The sequence below is a fragment of the Saccostrea echinata genome, unplaced genomic scaffold, assembly GCF_033153115.1.
Source record: "Saccostrea echinata isolate AGI-Se365-2 ecotype Australia unplaced genomic scaffold, CSIRO_AGI_Sech_v1 ptg000033l, whole genome shotgun sequence".
Lineage (NCBI taxonomy): Eukaryota > Metazoa > Mollusca > Bivalvia > Ostreida > Ostreidae > Saccostrea > Saccostrea echinata.
The window spans coordinates 1,364,257-1,384,444 of record NW_026889782.1 but is presented as its reverse complement, the minus strand read 5'-3'; the positions used below and the strand labels follow the sequence as shown (position 1 = coordinate 1,384,444).

Sequence of the window (20,188 nt, the reverse complement as noted above, 5' to 3'; positions counted from 1 at the left end):
ATGCAATTGTTGACAGTAGTTAATTTTGTAATTGTCTGGATTAAAAAGCTATGAAGTGACAAAAAGCATTCTCATTTAAAATATTTATTTGTGCTTTGTGCACTTTGAATTTTTTATTAGATATGCTGGTACACACTACCAGTACTTTACTGTACATGTACTAAAAAACTGGATTTTTCTCAAACTATATATATTATCTTCTTTTAATTACATTTAGAGACTTAGAGAGACTTGAAAAGATTTGAAAAGAGAAAAATCCAACATAATGATAATTGTTTAAACATTTTAAGTAATAAATAAATATATCTGTCAAATTTAAAACAAAAAGGATTAATAGTCACACAAGGCCCATGGCTCACCTGAATCACCTTGGCCCTGCCCCATTTTTTTTTATCATGAAATATTTTATTTTTTACCCCCTATTGTAGTCCACCCTTCCCCTACGGTCTTCCTTTGAACGATCTTCAATCTGCACTACCTAAGAATGCTTGTATATATTTTATATCATTCTAATCATGGCCCTGGAGTTCTTACAGATTTTCCCATGTAAAATAAAATGTAAAAAATTGTATCTCTATTGTGGCCCTACCACACTTCCCTTCCCTCATGACCCTTCAGGACAATGATGTTAACAAATCAGTGCTACATGTATATCAGAGAGCTTTCATGTCTGCAAGTCTGCCTTATTGAAAAGAAGATTCTGAAGTAACCCCATCATACTTATTTATCATTAGTATTTCCCTTTTAGGGAGCATTGCCCTTCATTTGAACTTTAATCCTCTTCATTCAAGAATACTATAATTGTGCCAAGTTGGTTGAAATTGGCCTGGTGGATCTGAGGAAGAATTACAAAGATGACAACAAGGGCAACAATACTCACAATGAATACCGGTACACCAGTATACAACAGACAAATTTCAATCAGAAACTCCCTTGCGCCTCTGGCCCTAGGGACTTTACTTTTAACAAATCTTTCATATACATTGAAATTACCTCTGTATCTGATGTGAGTGGGATACGTCACTTGAACTAAGGGTTTTCTTAACAGTTAAATCTGACTTGTGCTGAGGCATCTTGTAGATGACCGATTGTCTAAATCTATGTACCACAACTGTGTTTCAAGATAGAGGTATGGTGCGATCGAGGTGCAGCTCCAGAACTCTGTGAAATAACATTGCTGTAGAGACCTGAAAGTTAATTATGCTCAATGTTAAAATGTTATCAACATGAGGGCAACAGTTGTACAACATTGTATAAAACCCTTTGATATAACTTGACAGTCAAGATCTAATAAAAATAATGTCTTTTTGATGCTAGATCCATTATGACATCATAATTTTTTCTCTACTTTATGGCTATAATAACTATATGTAGAAAATGAAGCATTTTCATGGATTCAATTTGAATTATGTCAAAAGTAACCATTATACCTATATATATGCAGTTTAATATCATTTTAAAGCAGAGGTGATGAAAATATGGGAAAAAATGATTTCTGAGAGACTGCATGTAGGCAATCTTGATACATTTCTTTGGTCTGAGGTGGAAAAGGAAACTTCCATACTTATACCTGATTTTCTTCATTTTTCATTGAAAATGGCAGTTTGAAATACCGGTATGTTTTATCGCTAGCTGAGTTTACCTAAAAGTTTTGTCCCAATACACCTTAATTTACCGAGCTATAGTTGTAAAGGATCATTAAAAGATTGAATTCATTTCTATGAAATTAGTTTCTCAGTGTACAAACTTGACTTGTTGTAGCGCAGCCAGTATATAATGCTACAAAACAGCTTACACAATTTAAGAAAAGTCTTCATTTATATATAGTTTTGTTAAAGTTATCTTCAGAGATCATAGTTTTTTAAACAAATTTTATAAAATTGTACTTCATGTACATGTATTGTTAGGCCCAAAAAATAATAGTCCTGTTTCCTGCTACCAGCCTGAAAAAAATAGGGTAGGTAGGTAGGAAAATTATTTTATTTTATATTTTTATTTTATTTTTTCCAACGGCATTTTTTAGGATATGAACTAATACAAGATCAAATTAAACATGTCACAGGTCAATACTGTCTTTTAAAATAAAACTTTCATGTCTTTTTATGCACAACTCAAGTGGTATTTTATGAAAGTCCATATTTAAAACAAGAATTTCATGAAATGCTTGTTTTGTGTTAACACAGAAACCGATTACGGTAACAGATCCATGAAATTCCAGAAATTCCCGATTTTTTTTCTTCCAAAACTTGAAAAAAAACTTGGGTCGGGTGCAAAAAAATAGGGTAGGTCGGGTAGCAGGAAACAAGACTATTATTTTTTTTTTGGCCTTATATAGGATTTGAACATGTTAAAAATAATCTATTGGTCGTAATCTTAATTGTGCTCTTCATTGCTGTGTAAAAGATTATTTTCCTTTTTATTTACGTAAATAACTACAAGCACATAGCTACATATACAGTCAAACCTCATTATAACGAACTTGATAAGACCGAGAAAAAACTTCAAGATTTCCAAGGATTAGAGATATGGAGGGTAAAATACTTAAAGAATAAGTAGTTGGGACTTCCAAATTACTTTGACATATCCATGGTGTTCTAGATATCAGTGTTCCAGACACCGAAGTTCAACTGCATTTATCACTAAAATCTTAAAATGCGTACAAGCACACAGATTCAGGTGGGGGCACTAGCCCTCTCTAAAACAAAAAAAGTGTTTCAGATATGTTTTATACATAGAGTTTTCACTTTCATATCAAATGATCTAATAACTAAAGGTAAAATTAGAGTCATTTATGTGTCAAAATAAGGTTCTCTAATTGCTTATTCTCGTGAGCTTCAGGGGCTTTACCCCCACCTAACACTGTCCTTGACCCTCTGGGGATATAAGTTGTCCCAAGACCCCTCCCTTGCTAAAAAAGCCTCTCTTACTAATGGAAAATCCTGCATTTGTGCCTGTAAAAGTCAATTATTTTAATGAAAACTCAGATAATGATAAGTAATACATGTAATGTGGATTGTAACAGCTGTGAAAAACATCTTTTAAATTCAAGTAATCATATTTTCTTCATAATACTTTGTACACATTTAATGTCTGCTGCTGGTTACCGTACATGCAAATATCTAATTTATTGTAAATATTAAAAATATTTTGGTGCAAAGCTAATTAATTAATATGGTATTAGATATAGATGGGATATGGAATTTCCAGAATATTAAACCTTACCCCTCAACAAAGAAACTAATTATATATTGAAAGCACAATGTCTGCAAAATGTTTCAGGTTTAGAAATAAATTTGATAACAATAATACATGAATTAATTAGAATATGAATCTTTAATTCTTTAAAATATGAGAGTCATTATGATCTAGTTTTGAGTTTACCAGGCTTTATCACATTTTTGTTATATACCTTTAAAAATTATTTACTATATAAATTCATCCTGAAAAAGTCTAACATTTTCAATGTTTTACTGAGCAGTACTGTCGAAAATCGATGTTTGACCCCAGAGTGAGATATTGGACCTATCGATTAGATATTCGACTGATATGTCAGATAACTCTTATTTGCATTAATTCGTTGGTGTTTGACAGAGATGAAATAGACCAAGTTAAACTGCAGTGCGTGTAAAGGAAAGTTACATCATAGAAGCCAGAATAAGTAACATGTATGTTAATGAAATAAAGGGTATAACAAAACATTATAATTATTGACTGTGTTCTCAGGCAGAATGCATTTCGTCAACCCTCAAACCAAACTGTCTGCCTTCAGCCTAATGACCTAGCTCAGGCAAACAGCTTGGTTCGAGAGTTGACAAAATGCATTTTGCCTGAGAACACAATCATGACTCAATAAATGTATAATGTTCACTGCATTATGATGTCTCTCTGATGAATATCATGTGGACAAGTGGGCATAGTCTGGAGTAAGCTTTAGCTTAGCAACTAAAATATTACTAAATAATTCTTCATTTATTTATTTAATTTTTGAGAGAGAGAGAAAGACCAGTGCTTATTTGTGTGTTCACCAGCTGATCACTTGACAGAGATGTTAACCTTGGCCACTTCTTGCAATTTTTAATGTAACACTCATTTTGTATTCATTTAAGCATTTTTTTACACTGTTATTCATATTACATGCAATCAACTGAGAAATTGCGTTTACCAGTATAACTGTGTGTATCAGCTGTTGCAAAAATTAAAACAGACTATAACATTTTCTGCACATTGAATCAGTTTTCCCTTTTTCAATACTGTGGTAAAATATTTCACAACACCAAGAACATTATCAATTATTTTAGTATAATATTTTAAAAAAAATTGAAAAGCCTTATATATTTTTATAGCTCAAAAACATTTTTCTTCTTCCACCACGTGGAGGCATGTAAACAAAGGACGATAACTCTAAATGTATCTGATTTAACGTTTCTCACTTCAAGTGTCTGAGGCAATAGAATGCGAGAAATAAAGACTAAATGAATCAATTTTTATGTGCAAAAGAATGTTGAAGTGATGAAAGATAAATAAAATGAGCTTTACTTACGTTAAACGCATAAATCCAAAACCACACATCCAGTTCCTGTCTAAATCTTACAGGAACTGATGCAGATCTCGTTCAGTCTCAAGGCTGGTCTCGTTAGAGGTCAAATCGCGCCCTCGGATGTTATGCTACACTTAACAACGATAAAGAATATCATCCGAACACATTGGTAGGGGTGACTTTTATACTTTCCCACCGTTCTAGGCTTTTTCCACCAAACCCCAGCCCTGATATCGCTTTATCACAGTACATACTGTACTAGGGTTTAGTCCCAAAGTCTTTGCAAGTTCTGATTGTTTTATCAAACAATGAAAACTAGTTATAATATACAACGTCATTTTAACCAAATCATGTGTCCTTTTTTTAATGTTTAATCATGCATACAGAAACTATTTAAAGGACAAAAAATAGAGTTGGAAATTTTAAGAACTGCCATGGGGACTCCATTTTGTTTATAATATAATGATCCACCGCTTTAACCTAAGAAATTAAAAACAAAAATAGAATTCTAAAAAGGATTAAAGAAATCGAAAATCTTAACATTTTTCAACCATCTCCGCTTACGAAGTGTTTCTGATCCGCTACACTTCTCATAAGCCCTTGGCTATGGTGCTGCCAAGTCGGAACTGTTTACAAATCTTACCAAGTATGGACAGATTGCGTCATAACAGAAATAAAAAGCATATTAAAAACAAGAGGCCCATGGGCCACATCGCTCACCTGAGTAACTTTGGCCATGCTGTTCATTACCAGACTCCCCCCTTGTAATACCTATTGTGGCCCCACCCTCCCCCCAGGGGCCATGATTTGAACAATTTAGAATCTACACTACCCCAGGATGCTTCCACATAAGTTTCAGTTTTTCTGGTCCAGTGGTTCTTGAGAAGATTTTTAAAGATTTTTCCTATATATTTCAATGTAAAACTTCGGATTCCCCCTATTGTGGCCCCACCCTATCCCCTGGGTCATGATTTGAACAATTTAGAGTGTACACTACTTGAGGATGCTTCCACATAAGTTTCACCTTTTCTGGCCCAGTGGTTCTTGAGAAGAAGATTTTTAATGATTTTTCCTATATATTTCAATGTAAAACTTGTATTTCCTATTGTGGCCCCGCCCTACCCCCGGGGGTCATGATTTGAACAATTTAGAATCTACACTACCCCAGGATGCTTCCACATAAGTTTCAGCTTTTCTGGCCCAGTGGTTCTTGAGAAGAAGATTTTTAAAAAATTTTCCTATATATTTCAATGTAAAACTTGGATTCCCTATTGTGGCCCCGCCCTACCCCCGGGGGTCATGATTTGAACAATTTAAAATCTACACTATCCCAGGATGCTTCCACATAAGTTTCAGCTTTTCTGGTCCAGTGGTCCTTGAGAAGAAGATTTTTAAAGATTTTTCCTATATATTTCAATGTAAAACTTGGATTCCCTATTGTGGCCCCGCCCTACCCCCGGGGGTCATGATTTGAACAATTTAGAATCAACACTACCCCAGGATGCTTCCACATAAGTTTCAGCTTTTCTGGTCCAGTGGTTCTTGAGAAAAAGAATTTTCCTATATATTTCAATGTAAAACTTGGATTCCCTATTGTGGCCCCGCCCTACCCCCGGGGGTCATGATTTGAACAATTTAGAATCTACACTACCCCAGGATGCTTCCACATAAGTTTCAGCTTTTCTGGTCCAGTGGTTCTTGAGAAGAAGATTTTTCAAGATTTTTCCTATATATTTCAATGTAAAACTTGGATTCCCTATTGTGGCTCCGCCCTACCCCCGAGGGTCATGATTTTTACAATTTAGAATCTACACTACCCCAGGATGCTTCCACATAAGTTTCAGCTTTTCTGGCCCAGTGGTTCTTGAGAAGAAGATTTTTAAAGATTTTTCCTATATATTTCAATGTAAAACTTGGATTCCCTATTGTGGCCCCGCCCTACCCCCGGGGGTCATGATTTTTACAATTTAGAATCTACACTATCCCAGGATGCTTCCACATAAGTTTCAGCTTTTCTGGTCCAGTGGTCCTTGAGAAGAAGATTTTTCAAGATTTTTCCTATATATTTCAATGTAAAACTTGGATTCCCTATTGTGGCCCCGCCCTACCCCCGGGGGTCATGATTTTTACAATTTAGAATCTACACTATCCCAGGATGCTTCCACATAAGTTTCAGCTTTTCTGGCCCAGTGGTTCTTGAGAAGAAAATTTTTAAAGATTTTTCCTATATATTTCTATATAAAACATTGATTCCACATTGTGGCCCCGCCCTACCCCCGGGGGTCATGATTTGAACAATTTAGAATCTACACTACCCCAGGATGCTTCCATATAAGTTTCAGCTTTACTGGCCCTGTGGTTCTTGAGAAGAAGATTTTTTAATGACCCCACCCTATTTTTGTCTTCTCTTGATTATCTCCCCTTGTGAGGGGACTTGGCCCTTCATTTTAACAATTTAAATTCCCCTTCACCCAAGGATGCTTTGTACCAAGTTTGGTCAAAATGGCCCAGTGGTTCTTGAGAAGAAGTCAAAAATGTGAAAAGTTTACAGACGGACAGACGGACGACGGACAAAATGTGATCAGAAAAGCTCACTTGAGCCTTCGGCTCAGGTGAGCTAAAAAGTATTTAAAGAATAATTAAAAAGCCGTGTTTAATTGTTATACAGTGTGCAAATCTAAATCTGCAATACACTGTTTAACGGTGTTTTTTTTTTTTTTTTACGTTTCGCAATCTTTGCGAAAAATAGAAAACACTTTTATTTTTTTTTTATTTGCGAAGTCAATTTTTGCGATTATTTTAGTGTCTTAAAATTTAGAGTTATCTATGTAATCTATACGGTTATCATTGAACGATACTTGACTGCGAGTTTATGCGAACGTTAACTGCTGGCAAAGAAAGCGGAAATTGGATTATCGCGAGAATTATCCGTTAATATTGAAATTTATATGCACATCTGCTTAATGTGGGATGACGCAATAGATATTTATAGAATGGCACGTTATCTTACAGAAGTTGTTAACTAGTGCTTTTAATTCCCAAGACTTCTTCCGAACGGAGATACTTCATTTACAAAAACATTCGCTGATTGATCGAACAGTATCAATTGACTCCAATCACAACTCAAGAAAAAAAAAATCCCGACTTTTGATAGTACCGTAGGCCAAGGGTCTTGGAGAGGAGTAGTGTATCAGAAACTTTTGTCTTGCCAAGATGTTAATTAACTGTTTTTAAAATTCTGAAGGCAATACAAAGGCGAACAACAGGAGCTGTTAACTTTAACAGGAATTGGACTGATTACAAAGTTGGGTTTGGAATCACAGAAGATTATTGGATTGGTAAGATTGCAAAATTTGTTAAACGGAATAAGTGTTAAGGTCAGTCAGACGACACGTTCCTCGAATATCTATTTTTGCATTCTTTTGCAATATCCAAAAAAATATTTATAATTATCATTATATTTTAATTTCTAAGACATTTTCAAAATGTCTGAATATAGAGACCAAAATTACTGATATCAGGTGTTCAAATGATCTCTAGTATAGGATTATAGGAAATGCCTATCTCCGGAATCTTGCACAAATGTTTGGTAATGTACCCCAATTTTTATGGGGGAAGTTCTTAAAGTAGCAATATTTCAATTACAAAATATTGGAAAAAGTAATATATATATATATATATATATATATATATATATATATATATATATATATATATATATTTCTCGAGAACTGGTCGTCTGACCTTGCAAAGTCTAGTTAGCTTAGTGAGGAAAAAAACTGATTTCATTGTCCATGGAAATACGCTGTCATTTAAAAATCATATACCTGTAATTAACTGCCTTTCTTTCACAGGAAATGACGCTATTCACCAACTAACAAAAGATCGCCCAGCGCTGTACGTTTCCCTCACATTAAACAATGTAGATAAAAGACACGAGCTTTATAACCAGATCTCTGTATCAGACGAAACCGACAACTACAGACTCTTCCTTTTAGGACCAGCATCAGGGACACTAGGTACGAACACGATGCATACCTTTTTTTGGTTGAAGTTATATTACTATTCTTCTTCAATGTTTTCAACATTAAACATCTTTTTTCACCTCAAGTCATCCAAAATGATAGAAAATTAATTTTGCTAAATTTTTGGATAGATTTATTCATAGTATTTAAAGAGGTATTTTAAGGGGAATCGTATTGATTTTTTTTGTATTTTATTTTTCTTATGTTTAGTGTTCCACAAACAAAGTAAGGGAACACAATTTGTTTTTATTTTGTTCAAATAAAGGTCTTTCGCCTTCTCTGGAAATAAACTTTATACATTTATATGATTATTTTTTTCATTGTAATTATATATAACAGTAATTATTTATAAATGTTCCAAAAAACTATGCAATACTAAATAATTAACTCTCTATATTTCTAAAAGAGGATAAATCTCATGAGCAATTTTGAACAAAAGATGTGTAAGGATGTACAACACACCTAAAATTCCTGTCGTTTAATTTTCGTTAATTATAAATATATATATTATGAAGGACTATATCTACCAGGGGTATGCAGATTTTGAACAAAATCGTTCGAGTCTTACTTGGACAGGAAGTTCCAGAAGTTACCTCCTTTTGGCTGTTCAAGAGGATAAAACATTTTCAATCAACTAACTATAAAATTGATTACACAGATTTGAAGTGAATATTTTCTGTATAATTTCATGACATATATGTTGCTATACAATTTCATACTTGAATCGCTCTTCTGATAAACCTACAACCTATCACTTCTATTTGAAGCCTCTAAGTATCCTGGATATTTAGATAAACCCTTGAAATTCCAATTCACACTCTTGAGAACCCAAGATGATTCTAAGCCAATTAGTACCTGAGAGTTGGTCATGGTGACCTACTTATCACTTGTATTCTCTGAGGATCCATCAACTAAATTTGATGATTCTAAGCCAATTAATACCTAAAATATTTTTTTTAAAATTATAACCATAAATTTTATAAGTAGGTCAATGTGACCTACTTTTCAGTTGTTGTACTCCAAAGACCCAGGATGCATCAACTGACAAAGTTTGATGATTCCAAGCCAAATTAATACCTGAAATATTTAATTGAATCCATAAATTTTCAAAAGTAGGTCACAGTGACCTACTTTTCAGTTGTTCAACTCCAAGGACCCATGATACATCAACTGACAAAGTTTGGTGATTCTAAGCCAATTAATAACTGAATATTTAATTAAAGCCATAAATTTTCAAAAGAAGGTCACAGTGACTTACTTTTCAGTTGTTGTTCTCCGAGGACCAAAGATACATCGACTGACAAAATTTGATGATTTTAAGCCAATTAGTACCTAAAATATTTAATTAAAGCCATAAATTTTCAAATGTAGGTCACAGTGACCTACTATTCAGTCATACCACTACAAGGACCCAAGATGCATCAACTAACAAATTTTGACGATTCTAAGCCAAACAGTTCCCGAAAATATTAAATACAGCCATAAAATTTCAAAAGTAGGTCACCATGACCTACTTTTCAGCTGTCGTACTCCAAGCACCCAAGATGCATCAACTGACAAAGTTTGATGATTCTAAGCAAATAAGTACCAAAAATATTTAATTAAAGCCATAAATTTTCAAAAGTATGTCACGGTGACCTACATTTTAGTCGACCTACTCCGAAGACCCAAGATGAATCAACTGACAAAGTTTGATGATTCTAAGCAAATTAGTACCTGAAATATTTAATTAAAGCCATAAATTTTCAAAAGAAGGTCACTGTGACCTACTTTTCAGTCTACCTACTCCGAAGACCTAAGATGCATCAACTGACAAAATTTGATGATTCTTAGCCAATAGGTACCTGAAATATTTAATTATAGTCATATAAACTGAAAGTTAGGTCACGGTGACTTCTTTTTCAGTTGACCTTTTTTGAGGACCCAAGATGTATCAACTTGTGAAGTTTTATGATCATAGGCCTTAAAATGTCCAAATTATGCTTCTAAAACGCTTTGAAATCGAATGCCTGCAGTTTAAAAAGTAGGTCACTGTGACCTACTTTTTAATAAATATGTTTTACGGCCCCAAGATGCATGATCTTACAAGATTTAATGATTCTAAACCTCTCGGTATTCGAATTAATGACCTTAATTGTTTTGAAAAAGATTAGCCATCAGTTCAAAAAGTAGGTCGAGGTGATCTTCTTTTTAATTGACGTACTTTGAGGACCTAAGATACATCAACTGACAAAGTTTAAATTGTTCAAAATATGCCTCTAAATCATTTTGAAAAAGAATGGCCGCAAAATTTGAAAAGTAGGTCACCATGACCTACTTTGAGTCAGCATGATATGACGTCCTTAGATGCATCAACTGACAAGATTTGATGATCCTAGTCCTTATTGTAACCAAAATATCAACATTTGAATAAAATGTAATTTTTGGTCAACTTTAAAGTGACCTTGAGACCACGCCCTTTGCCCCAGGGTAAATTCCTTGAATTTTAATCTATAACATACCCTCATCCTTTTGTGTAAGATTTTTTAGCAACCAGTAATTTTGTTTCTATTTTCCTAATTATCTCCCCTTGTGTAAGGGTAACAACCCTAGTTTTAGTATAAAAGGGAGCCCTTGGGCCAAAGATACCCTGTGCCAAATTTGACAATAATTGACCAAGGGGTTCTTGAGGTATGGCCCATATTCTAAAAAATTTACGCACGCAGCACAAATGGCCATAGCATTAGCTCTTTGAGCCTTTGGCTCAGAAGAGCTAATAATAAAAATCTTATTTTATCTCGAAGTAATTGAAACTTCGAATTTCTGGACGCGTTTGATCGACACATCCTTGCACTTTCACAAATTTGAATATTATTCTTAATACTTAAGAGAAGTGGCAATTTTGTTGTGTATTAATGAAAAATATTCAAACTATAATCCAGAAAATTCAGAGTAGAAATGTGAAAAAGCAAAACCCACTCACAATATTGTCAGTCCGTGCTCAGTGGTGTGTGCGGAGTTTAGCAATTGAACACACTCGGTGAATCGTAAACATTAACAATAACAGAGCTCGTGCCCTGTTTTAAAAACAGTTTACGTTTCATGGGTGTGTTCAATTCGTTAAAATCGGTACACAACACTGAGCACGGCTGACAGTACTAGTGGGTTTTGCTTTCGAACATTTCTTCTCTGAATTCTCTGAATTATAGATGTAATATTTTTCATTAATACACAACAAAATTGCTTCTTTTCTTAAATATTAAGGATAAAATTAAAATTTGTAAAAGTGCAAGGATGTGATAACCAAACGCGTCCCAAAATTCGTAGTTCCAATGATTTCCAGACAAAATAAGTTTTTTTATTATATTATCGAGTGAAATGCTGTTTCAATATATAAGTCGTGATATTATACAGAAAATTTGAGAAAATATTAAGTTCAAATCTGTGTCTAAGCACCTTTAAAGACGCAAATAAAGTAGTTTTGTAGAACTACATATGGATAAAATATTTTTGAAGTACTTAAACTGAAAACTATGTTTCATCTCTGCCTTAAAAAATGCGTCTTTTTCAAATTTTTGTTATGAAAAAAATCTATCGTTTAATTTTGGAAAAAATACTTTCTTCATGTAGCTCGATGCAAAAAATAATCTTAGTTTTTTTTGTAATTTTTTAAAGACCTGTTTTGAATTTATAGCGAAAAATCATCCCTCCCTTTTCTCCTTAAAGCATGTTTCTCAAGCATCTTTCAGACTTGAGACGAAAACAAAGCTATGAATTTACAAATACCTATATGGAGTTCCAAGTTGGAAAAAAAAGTTTCCTTTAAAAATTATTAACATTATATATAATCAGAGTTAATCAGTGTATTTAAATATGGATATTTAAGCATTTTTATGCCCCGCCATGAATATATCCGGGATATATAGTGTTTGTCATGTCCGTCTTCCGTCCTTCCGTCTCTCCTTCCGACGCGCTTTGTGTGTAGTTCAGCTCAAAGAAACTATCCAAGATATTTTCATTAATCAGCAGATAGATATTGATGAGAGCTATGCAACTGCATCAACATTTTTTGACCTCATTCTTTCCGTTGACCTTGACCTCACTTTTCCTAAATTAGTGTTTAGCTCAGTTTTTCAGTTTTAAAGATAACATTCAAGATAGTGTTATCAAATTTCATATGTTGATACATACTGATGAGAGCTATTCAACTGCATCAACATTTTTTGACCTTTCCTTTGACTTTGACCCCAATCTCTTAAATTAGTTTTTAGCACAGTTTTAAGAACCCATTCAGGAAAGTTTTATCAAAGTTTATATTCTGATACATGTATATACTGATGAGAGCTATTCAACTGCATCAACATTTTTTGACCTTGACATCACTTTCCTTAAATGAGTGTCAAACGTCATATGCTTATACATACTGATGTAAGCAATTCAACTGCATCAACTTCTTTTGACCTTGACCTTTCATTTGACCTTGACCTCACATATCAATTTGTGTTAAACTTAAGTTTGAAAGAAATCATTCATAATATTTTTATCGAACTTAGTATGCTAATACATACTGGTGTAAGCTTTCAAACTGCATCAACATTTTTTGACCTTACCTCTGACCTTGACTTCATTTATTTGAGAATTAGTGTTTAGTTCAGTTTTAAATAAACCATTCAAAATATTGAAATCAAACTAATACACTTGTACGTATATGTGAAAACTATTCAGCTGCATCAAAAATGTTTGACCTTGCACTGTGACCTTGACCTCATTTTTCTTAAATTTGCATTTTCTTAGTTTTAAAGGAACGATTTAAGATATATTTATGTAAGCTTAGGCACTTATGAATAATTTGTGTAAATTTATCATCTATATCCAACATTTTAGATTTCAACTTAAAGAAACTATTCAAGATACTGACATCAAATTTCATACATTAATACAAATTTTCATGTTGCATTACTAATATACCCTCGGCGGGGCATTCAAGTCCTATGTACATATTTCTAGTTTTATTTACCCCCCTCCCCCTTATTTTTCTTTTTAGCGACTTTTATGAAGCGTCGGTTACATCGCATAATGTTTAGTACTAATGAATTCGATCTACCCTGCCTGTACATACTAGATTCCTAAACGTTATAAAAATTCTCACCAACGAAGATACATTGCAGGGTCCGGCAAATACTCTACCAAGCAAAATTAGAAACCGCTGTAAAGGAGAAATTTCAGATGTACTGTGCTACAACATATTATAATGAAGTAGGTGAAGATAACATTGATTGATTTCATAAAAAAACTATAAAAATTACAGATATGTGAACAGAACATAAAACACGGACCCCTGGAAATTCCAGAGGTGGGATTAGGTTCCTAGGAGGAGTAAGCACCCCCTAATTCTTCCATTAAAAAAAATGTACTCGGAAATTGTCATATTAAGTGATTAGTCATTAACAAAATTACTTTGTTTAAAATCTCCTTGATTGTAAACAAAAGTGCTCTAAATTTGATATCAAAATGATGAAGTTCCTTTTTGACAACATTTGTGTAGTTTTCGAAGTCAAGGTCTTCATCAATGGTGTACCTTGACACAAGGTCATTCTAGTAAGTTTAGGTCACTGACAGAAAAACGGAAAATTACTGTCTCTGCTGTAACTTTGGAAGCTCATACTTAGTACAAAGATTGCTTATGATCCGCACGTTTGAGATGATTTTCTATAAAGGTCATTCCGGCATTTTCAGGGTCACTGGCTGTAAAGATTGTAAAAATTCTGTCTAAACTATTAATCTGTACGAGAGAATCAGTTAGCTCTTTCTTAAAACATAATGTGATTGAGATCGAGTTTGTCCTGAGCTTAACCCAAGGTTATTTCAGTAAGTTCAAGGTCTCTGGCATAAAAATACTTCCTTTTCCATGCTTTCACTTTTTAATTGGAATTCACTTGAAGCTTATACTTGATACATAGATTGCTTATACTCCAAGAGTTGACATGACCTTGATCGAAGGTCTTTCTGGGAAGTTCAAGGACAATGGCAGAAAAGTTTAAAATTTTTGTATGGGTATAACTTTGTAATTGAGAATTACTGAAGATCATACTTGGTATAAAGGTTGTTTGTGACCGAGGGTGTGTCACAACCTTGACGAATGTCATTCAGGCAAGTTTAAGGTCACTCTTTTAAAGGTATAAACTTTATCATCGTCGGAGACCTACACATGTGGATTTACCTTAACTGGAAACTATTATGGTCTTGATGCAAGGTCATTGTCAGAAATTCAAGGTCACTGAAGAAGAAACTGTAAATCTGTGCATTGTTCTTCTACTGGTGAAACATTGGAAGTTAATACTTCATTCCAAATTGCTTTCCACCTAAGAAAGTGTAATGACATTGACCGAAGGTCAGTACTTGCTGACCGCAGCTCCAACGGAAGACCTACTCATTGCTTTGCAACGAGCTTTGCTCTAATTTCTTTTATACGTTTCTTTGATATATTTCTAAAACCCTTTATCAGCTCGGCACTGTGCGCAGGTCTTTCTTTTCATACGTAACCCAACGTTAGGTTTAATCTTAGACTGAATTTATAATAGAAACTAGAGAATTCTAAGGAACGCATGAGACGCCTGCTTTGAAGCTTCATTAAAGGTGTAAAAAAAAATCTAAGAGTGGTCAGCTTTTTATTTACTAAAAGCATGATTAATTGATATTTCATGCATTTGCCTGCAAAAAATGGCATCCATGGATAGTAAGGCTGCAATAGAATCTGACAATCAAAGAAAACATGGTCCCATAACCCTCAAATGTATTATTAAATTGACATTTTTGACATATCGGCACTATGGGCTATTTTGAAAAGTAGGTAAGTGTTCAAAGTCAAAGGTCACGAGGTCGGTAACCATGGTAATTTACAAATGCCATAGTGCCAAGCAATGTATGTGTAAAATATCAAATCCATACCTCTTACAGTTCTTGAGATATAGGATGTGACAGACGGACAGACAGACATACTCTTGGTAAAGTGATTCCTTAGTGTCGCTCTGCTCTACAAGCGACTCGATGAATTTCTTTCTGCAATGAAAGATCGGGGTTCCCTGTATTTAGGACCTCTTACGATAATTGTATTTAGCTTTGTTTTCATTTTCAAGTCTATAACATTACCAGTAATGACATGTCGAGCGGGGCTGTAGTTGAAAGAAGAAGTCAAGATCAAGAACACTTAAGAGGATTTTGTTTTAGAAGTTCAATACCTTGGCACTGTAAGGTTTGTTTAAAATTGGGAAGCTTTGGGGCACCAGTTGGATATATCTATAAGAAAGGTGTAGACTTCAAAATATGTAGACTTGAAATATGGTGAAAAGCAAGACTGAAATTTTATTATGATGAATGTTTTTAATTTTAAAAACATCTATTCCTTTGTTGGAAAATTTAAGAAGCCTATGGATTGAGTCGGAGAATTATCTTCAGACACACGCGGTAGCTTAAATAGTTTGCTGGGCAACATCTATAATGACAACACTCGCTTATTTGTATCCAGTAGTTGAAGAATCTGAGTATAGACTTCCTTTAGCTTCCTCAAATACTATAGACTTCCTTTAGCTTCTTCAAATACTAAAAAATCTTAGAAGATGAGCATTGTATGTATCTACCCATAGTTTTTGTAAGAAAACAATCAACTTGGTTTTGTTCGAAACAAACAAAAAAGCTTTTCGACTACTGACTCGGGAAAGTACTACTTATCACTCAAACCATGTGACAAACGTGTCTGCTTAACAAAAAACAAATTATCTTATTAGGCATTATTCTAAACGTAGGACAATATAAGATATGGACGCAAATCGTTATGAGTTTCCAGATAAAAGAGAGGTTTAGCAAACTCGCCTGTACGTGCACTTGTAAACTACACGTACACATTACACGTACACGTTTACATTATTTTTTATAATTTGATGATCATTTAGTATTGATTGTCTCATTGACTAATCCATTTGATATGACAATCCACAAAAACAGAAGTGTCTTCCTGTTTCTCTTGCAATTTATGCGATTGCTTTGTTTAGCCATTCTGGTCAGAAGCTTATACGACAGTAATGTGTGCGTCCGTCCGCCTGTAAAAAAAAAATTCAAAATGCTTCTCCTCCTACAGTTTTGGTCAGATTTCCGTTATTTTTCCGTTATTTCCCGATCATGACAAGGAGCACAAGGCGGATGTGACCGGTCGGCAGGGGTTGAACACTCCTCCATGGCACCGGATCCCACCTCTGATGTTTGGAGGTCCGTGTTTGCTCTGCTCCTGTATTGTTTAATGGACTTCTGAGCTTTAATACTATTCGTTATCTCCATATATTTCATTCAATATACCTTGCTAATCAAATAGTCTACACTAAACAAAACAACCCTCTTTATCGGTTCTTATTATCGATGAATGGCAAACAAGTAGACTACACTAAGCTACATAATTATACCCCACACAACAAGCTTAAGTTGCGTGAGGTATAATGTTTTTGACTCGCCCGTCAGTCATTCAGTCAGTCCTGTTTTTTTGTCAGCACAACTCCTCCTAAGCCCCTGCACAGAATTTGGTCAAACTTTGCGGATATTTAGTACACAGTGTGTGGATGTGCACATTACCAGGAAATTCCGATTCATTATTTTATGGCTGAAGAGTTTTGCCTATTACTGAAGAAACTTACTAGCTAAGTAATAAGGAAATCCACTTGAATCAGCTTTTGTAATGAAATTTTATGTGAAATATTTTATTACCTTAAAAGATCCCTATTGATTTTGAGATCAAAATATTAATGATTTAACACACACGCACACAAAATCTTGTATAGTTCTAACCCACCCACCCCCCTTCTACCGTTAACGGTAGCTCAGTCGGTAGAGCGCTCGCTCCGTGATCGGAAGGTCGTGAGTTCGAATCTCGGCCGCGACTGACCTAAGTCGATAAAAAATGGGTAGCAACTGTTCCTTCGCCATGCGCTCGGCACTTTGAAGTGAAAGTTGCGGGTCCTTCAGATGAGACCTTAAAAACCGAGGTCACGGCAGGCGTTGGCACGATCAAGATCCCTCACTACTCAATGGCCCTGAGTGCCGAGTAAAGGTCAAAATTTGAAGCCCTTCACCGGTATATGAAGCCCTTCACCGGTATATGGTGACGTCTCTATATGAGTGAAAAATTCTCGAATGGGACGTAAAACAACATACAATCAATCCCCCCCCCCCTCAAATTCGTGCTTTGCCTTAAATAATTTCATAAGTACAGTATATAAACAAATTCATATGACTACATCATAATTTTGTTTCCATCAATTATTTGAATGTGTAAATTGTCAGGTGTTAGACTTACACACATTAAACAAATCGAAATCACTGAGGAATTTAAATAACAGTTTGTCAGCGTAACTCCTGCACTGAATTTCCTGAAACTTTGTAGGTATTTCAGACATAATGTATAGATTTGTATATTACCAAGAAATTTTGATTCCATTATTTATCCAGAAACTTCAGCCCAATTAAATTTGTAACATACGAAGATTTGAATGTCCTTATATGCAAGAAGTTTTGATGTGATGATTTTTGCAAGTAATGCCCCTTTTTGAATTATATTGTGTTTTTAAAATGCACCGTGCCAGTCATTACGTGTTGCATTGTCGAGTTTTTGGGGAGCGTGGGGTATGTGAGCTTGCTCACTTTTTCTTTCATTCTGTGTATCGAATGATTTCGATGAATGGTGTTGTCATGGTTATGAAAAATGAAATATCTGTGAAATACTTTTGAAACTACTCCTCTTAAAGTTAGTTGCCATTGTAACTAAAAAAACAAAGAACTACGCATGCTAACTCCCGATTCCCGCCTACATTTTACACCCATTTAATTCAATACTAATGGTAATTTGTCCAAAAAATCTTTGATGAATCCAAAGAAGAGTTCAATGGTAATCGAGTAATAATTTTAATACCAGTGTTAAATAGTAAATTACTCTTAATTCCAGCTCTTTTTATAAGGGGGGTAGACGTTGTTTTCCATTGAAATCAGGCTTGAAAGCATCAGCATATTTTAAAATATTCTTGGATATTGATAAGTGTTCTTTAAATCTTTCCTGATGATTTACGCATATAAAATTAAACATATGTAATTGATAAAATACAACGTTTAAGTTGTAAACGCCTTCGAAATTGGTGAAAAAATGAGCATTTTTGTCTGTAAACATATGTCCCCCCCCCCCCCCCCCCGTGAAACACAAAAAGCTTTGGTATGAATTTGTGAAATAACAATCCATATTACCTGTAAAAAGGAATTTTTTTTTCACGGGGGAGAAAGATGTTTTAAAAATATTTTCCGTTTTCCATTGATTTCTTTAGTGAAAAACACAAGTTTTACCAAAACTATAGAGTTATCTCTCTTCGTTTTCCCAAATAAATCATGTTTAATGAAAATTCATATAAATATCTATAAAAATATGAAAAATCATTCAAATATATTAACTTTTGAAAATTGACTTGAAGGTAGGCGGGAGAACAATACTATCGTTCGCAGTTCTTTATGTAAAATCCTCTCAGAAGGCTCATCCTCCTAAAGTTTTAGTCTGATTGCAATTAATCTTGCCACTAAGAGACTAAACCAAGGATCATTATTCTATTTGTTGCTGTTGCAAAGTGTCAAGTTTAAGTGCTACTTTTCTCTTCCATTGCACAGACCAGAAAAGCTAGTCTCGTCAGAGACTTTTGGGTTTTGGGGGTTTTGTAAACGTTTTGAAGAAAGAATATGTCACCTTTGGACTCGTATGATAATACTTAAAAATGTTCAATTTTATGTCGATTCCTTGCATCAATTTTACATGTACATATATAAATAGTTTTTATTCTTAACAGGAGACAATATGTTAAATACAAACAGAAGAATCGCTGGGATGCCTTTTACTACGCTGGATAGGGACAACGACAATAATGGTGATAACAACTGTGCTGTTCAATTTAGAGGGGGCTGGTGGTTTAATGGCTGCCACCATGCCTTCCTAAACGGACCCTGGGCCCCGGGAAAATGGGTGGAACCCTGGTCACCGCTTCTTATGAATGGACTAAATATAACTGAAACACAAATGATGATACGATCTCGTTAAGTATATTAACTCTTATGTCTTATGAAAGATTGGATGAATTTTCAATTAAAATCATAGTACAGTTACATGTCATCTTATTCAAAGCTGTTATTTATGTCAATGCCTATACTAAATACATATAAAAAATTATACTGTTTAAGGAATTTTATTTTTGAAGATTTGTTGGAACAGGTTTTCAATTTATTATTTATACCCACAGACGATTTGGGGGGGGGGGGGGGGTTACAGGAATTACCTTGTCTTCAGTCCTTGCAATCTTGTCCGGGGCTGTTGCTTTGTATGGAGAATCATTGAAAGCTCATACTTGATACAGAAATTGCTCAAGACCCGAGGGAGTGTCATGACTACGATCAAGGGTCATTCTGACAAGTTCAAGGTCAAAGGCAGCTATAAAATTCTTGGCAGAACTATATCAGATGTAGAGGGTTGTTTATGACCAGAGGGTGTGTCATGACCTTTAACCTAGGTCATCCCTGTAAGCTCAAGGTTTATAGAATTCTTGTCTCGGCTGTAACTTTGTAGTTGAAAGATTGA

General features: G+C 34.4%; 1 protein-coding gene across 1 annotated transcript in view; it reads left to right on the top strand.

Moving 5' to 3' along the window:
- Positions 1-19,793, top strand: part of LOC133198564 (ficolin-1-like) — a 32,986-nt gene extending 13,193 nt beyond the window's left edge. Inside the window, exons 3-5 of the mRNA XM_061334639.1 lie at positions 7,782-7,875; positions 8,392-8,556; positions 19,407-19,793. Of these exons, the coding sequence (XP_061190623.1) occupies positions 7,782-7,875; positions 8,392-8,556; positions 19,407-19,654 (507 nt within the window). The 3' untranslated portion in view covers positions 19,655-19,793. The remainder of the gene's footprint in view (positions 1-7,781; positions 7,876-8,391; positions 8,557-19,406) is intronic.
- The last annotated feature ends 395 nt before the right edge of the window (positions 19,794-20,188 follow it).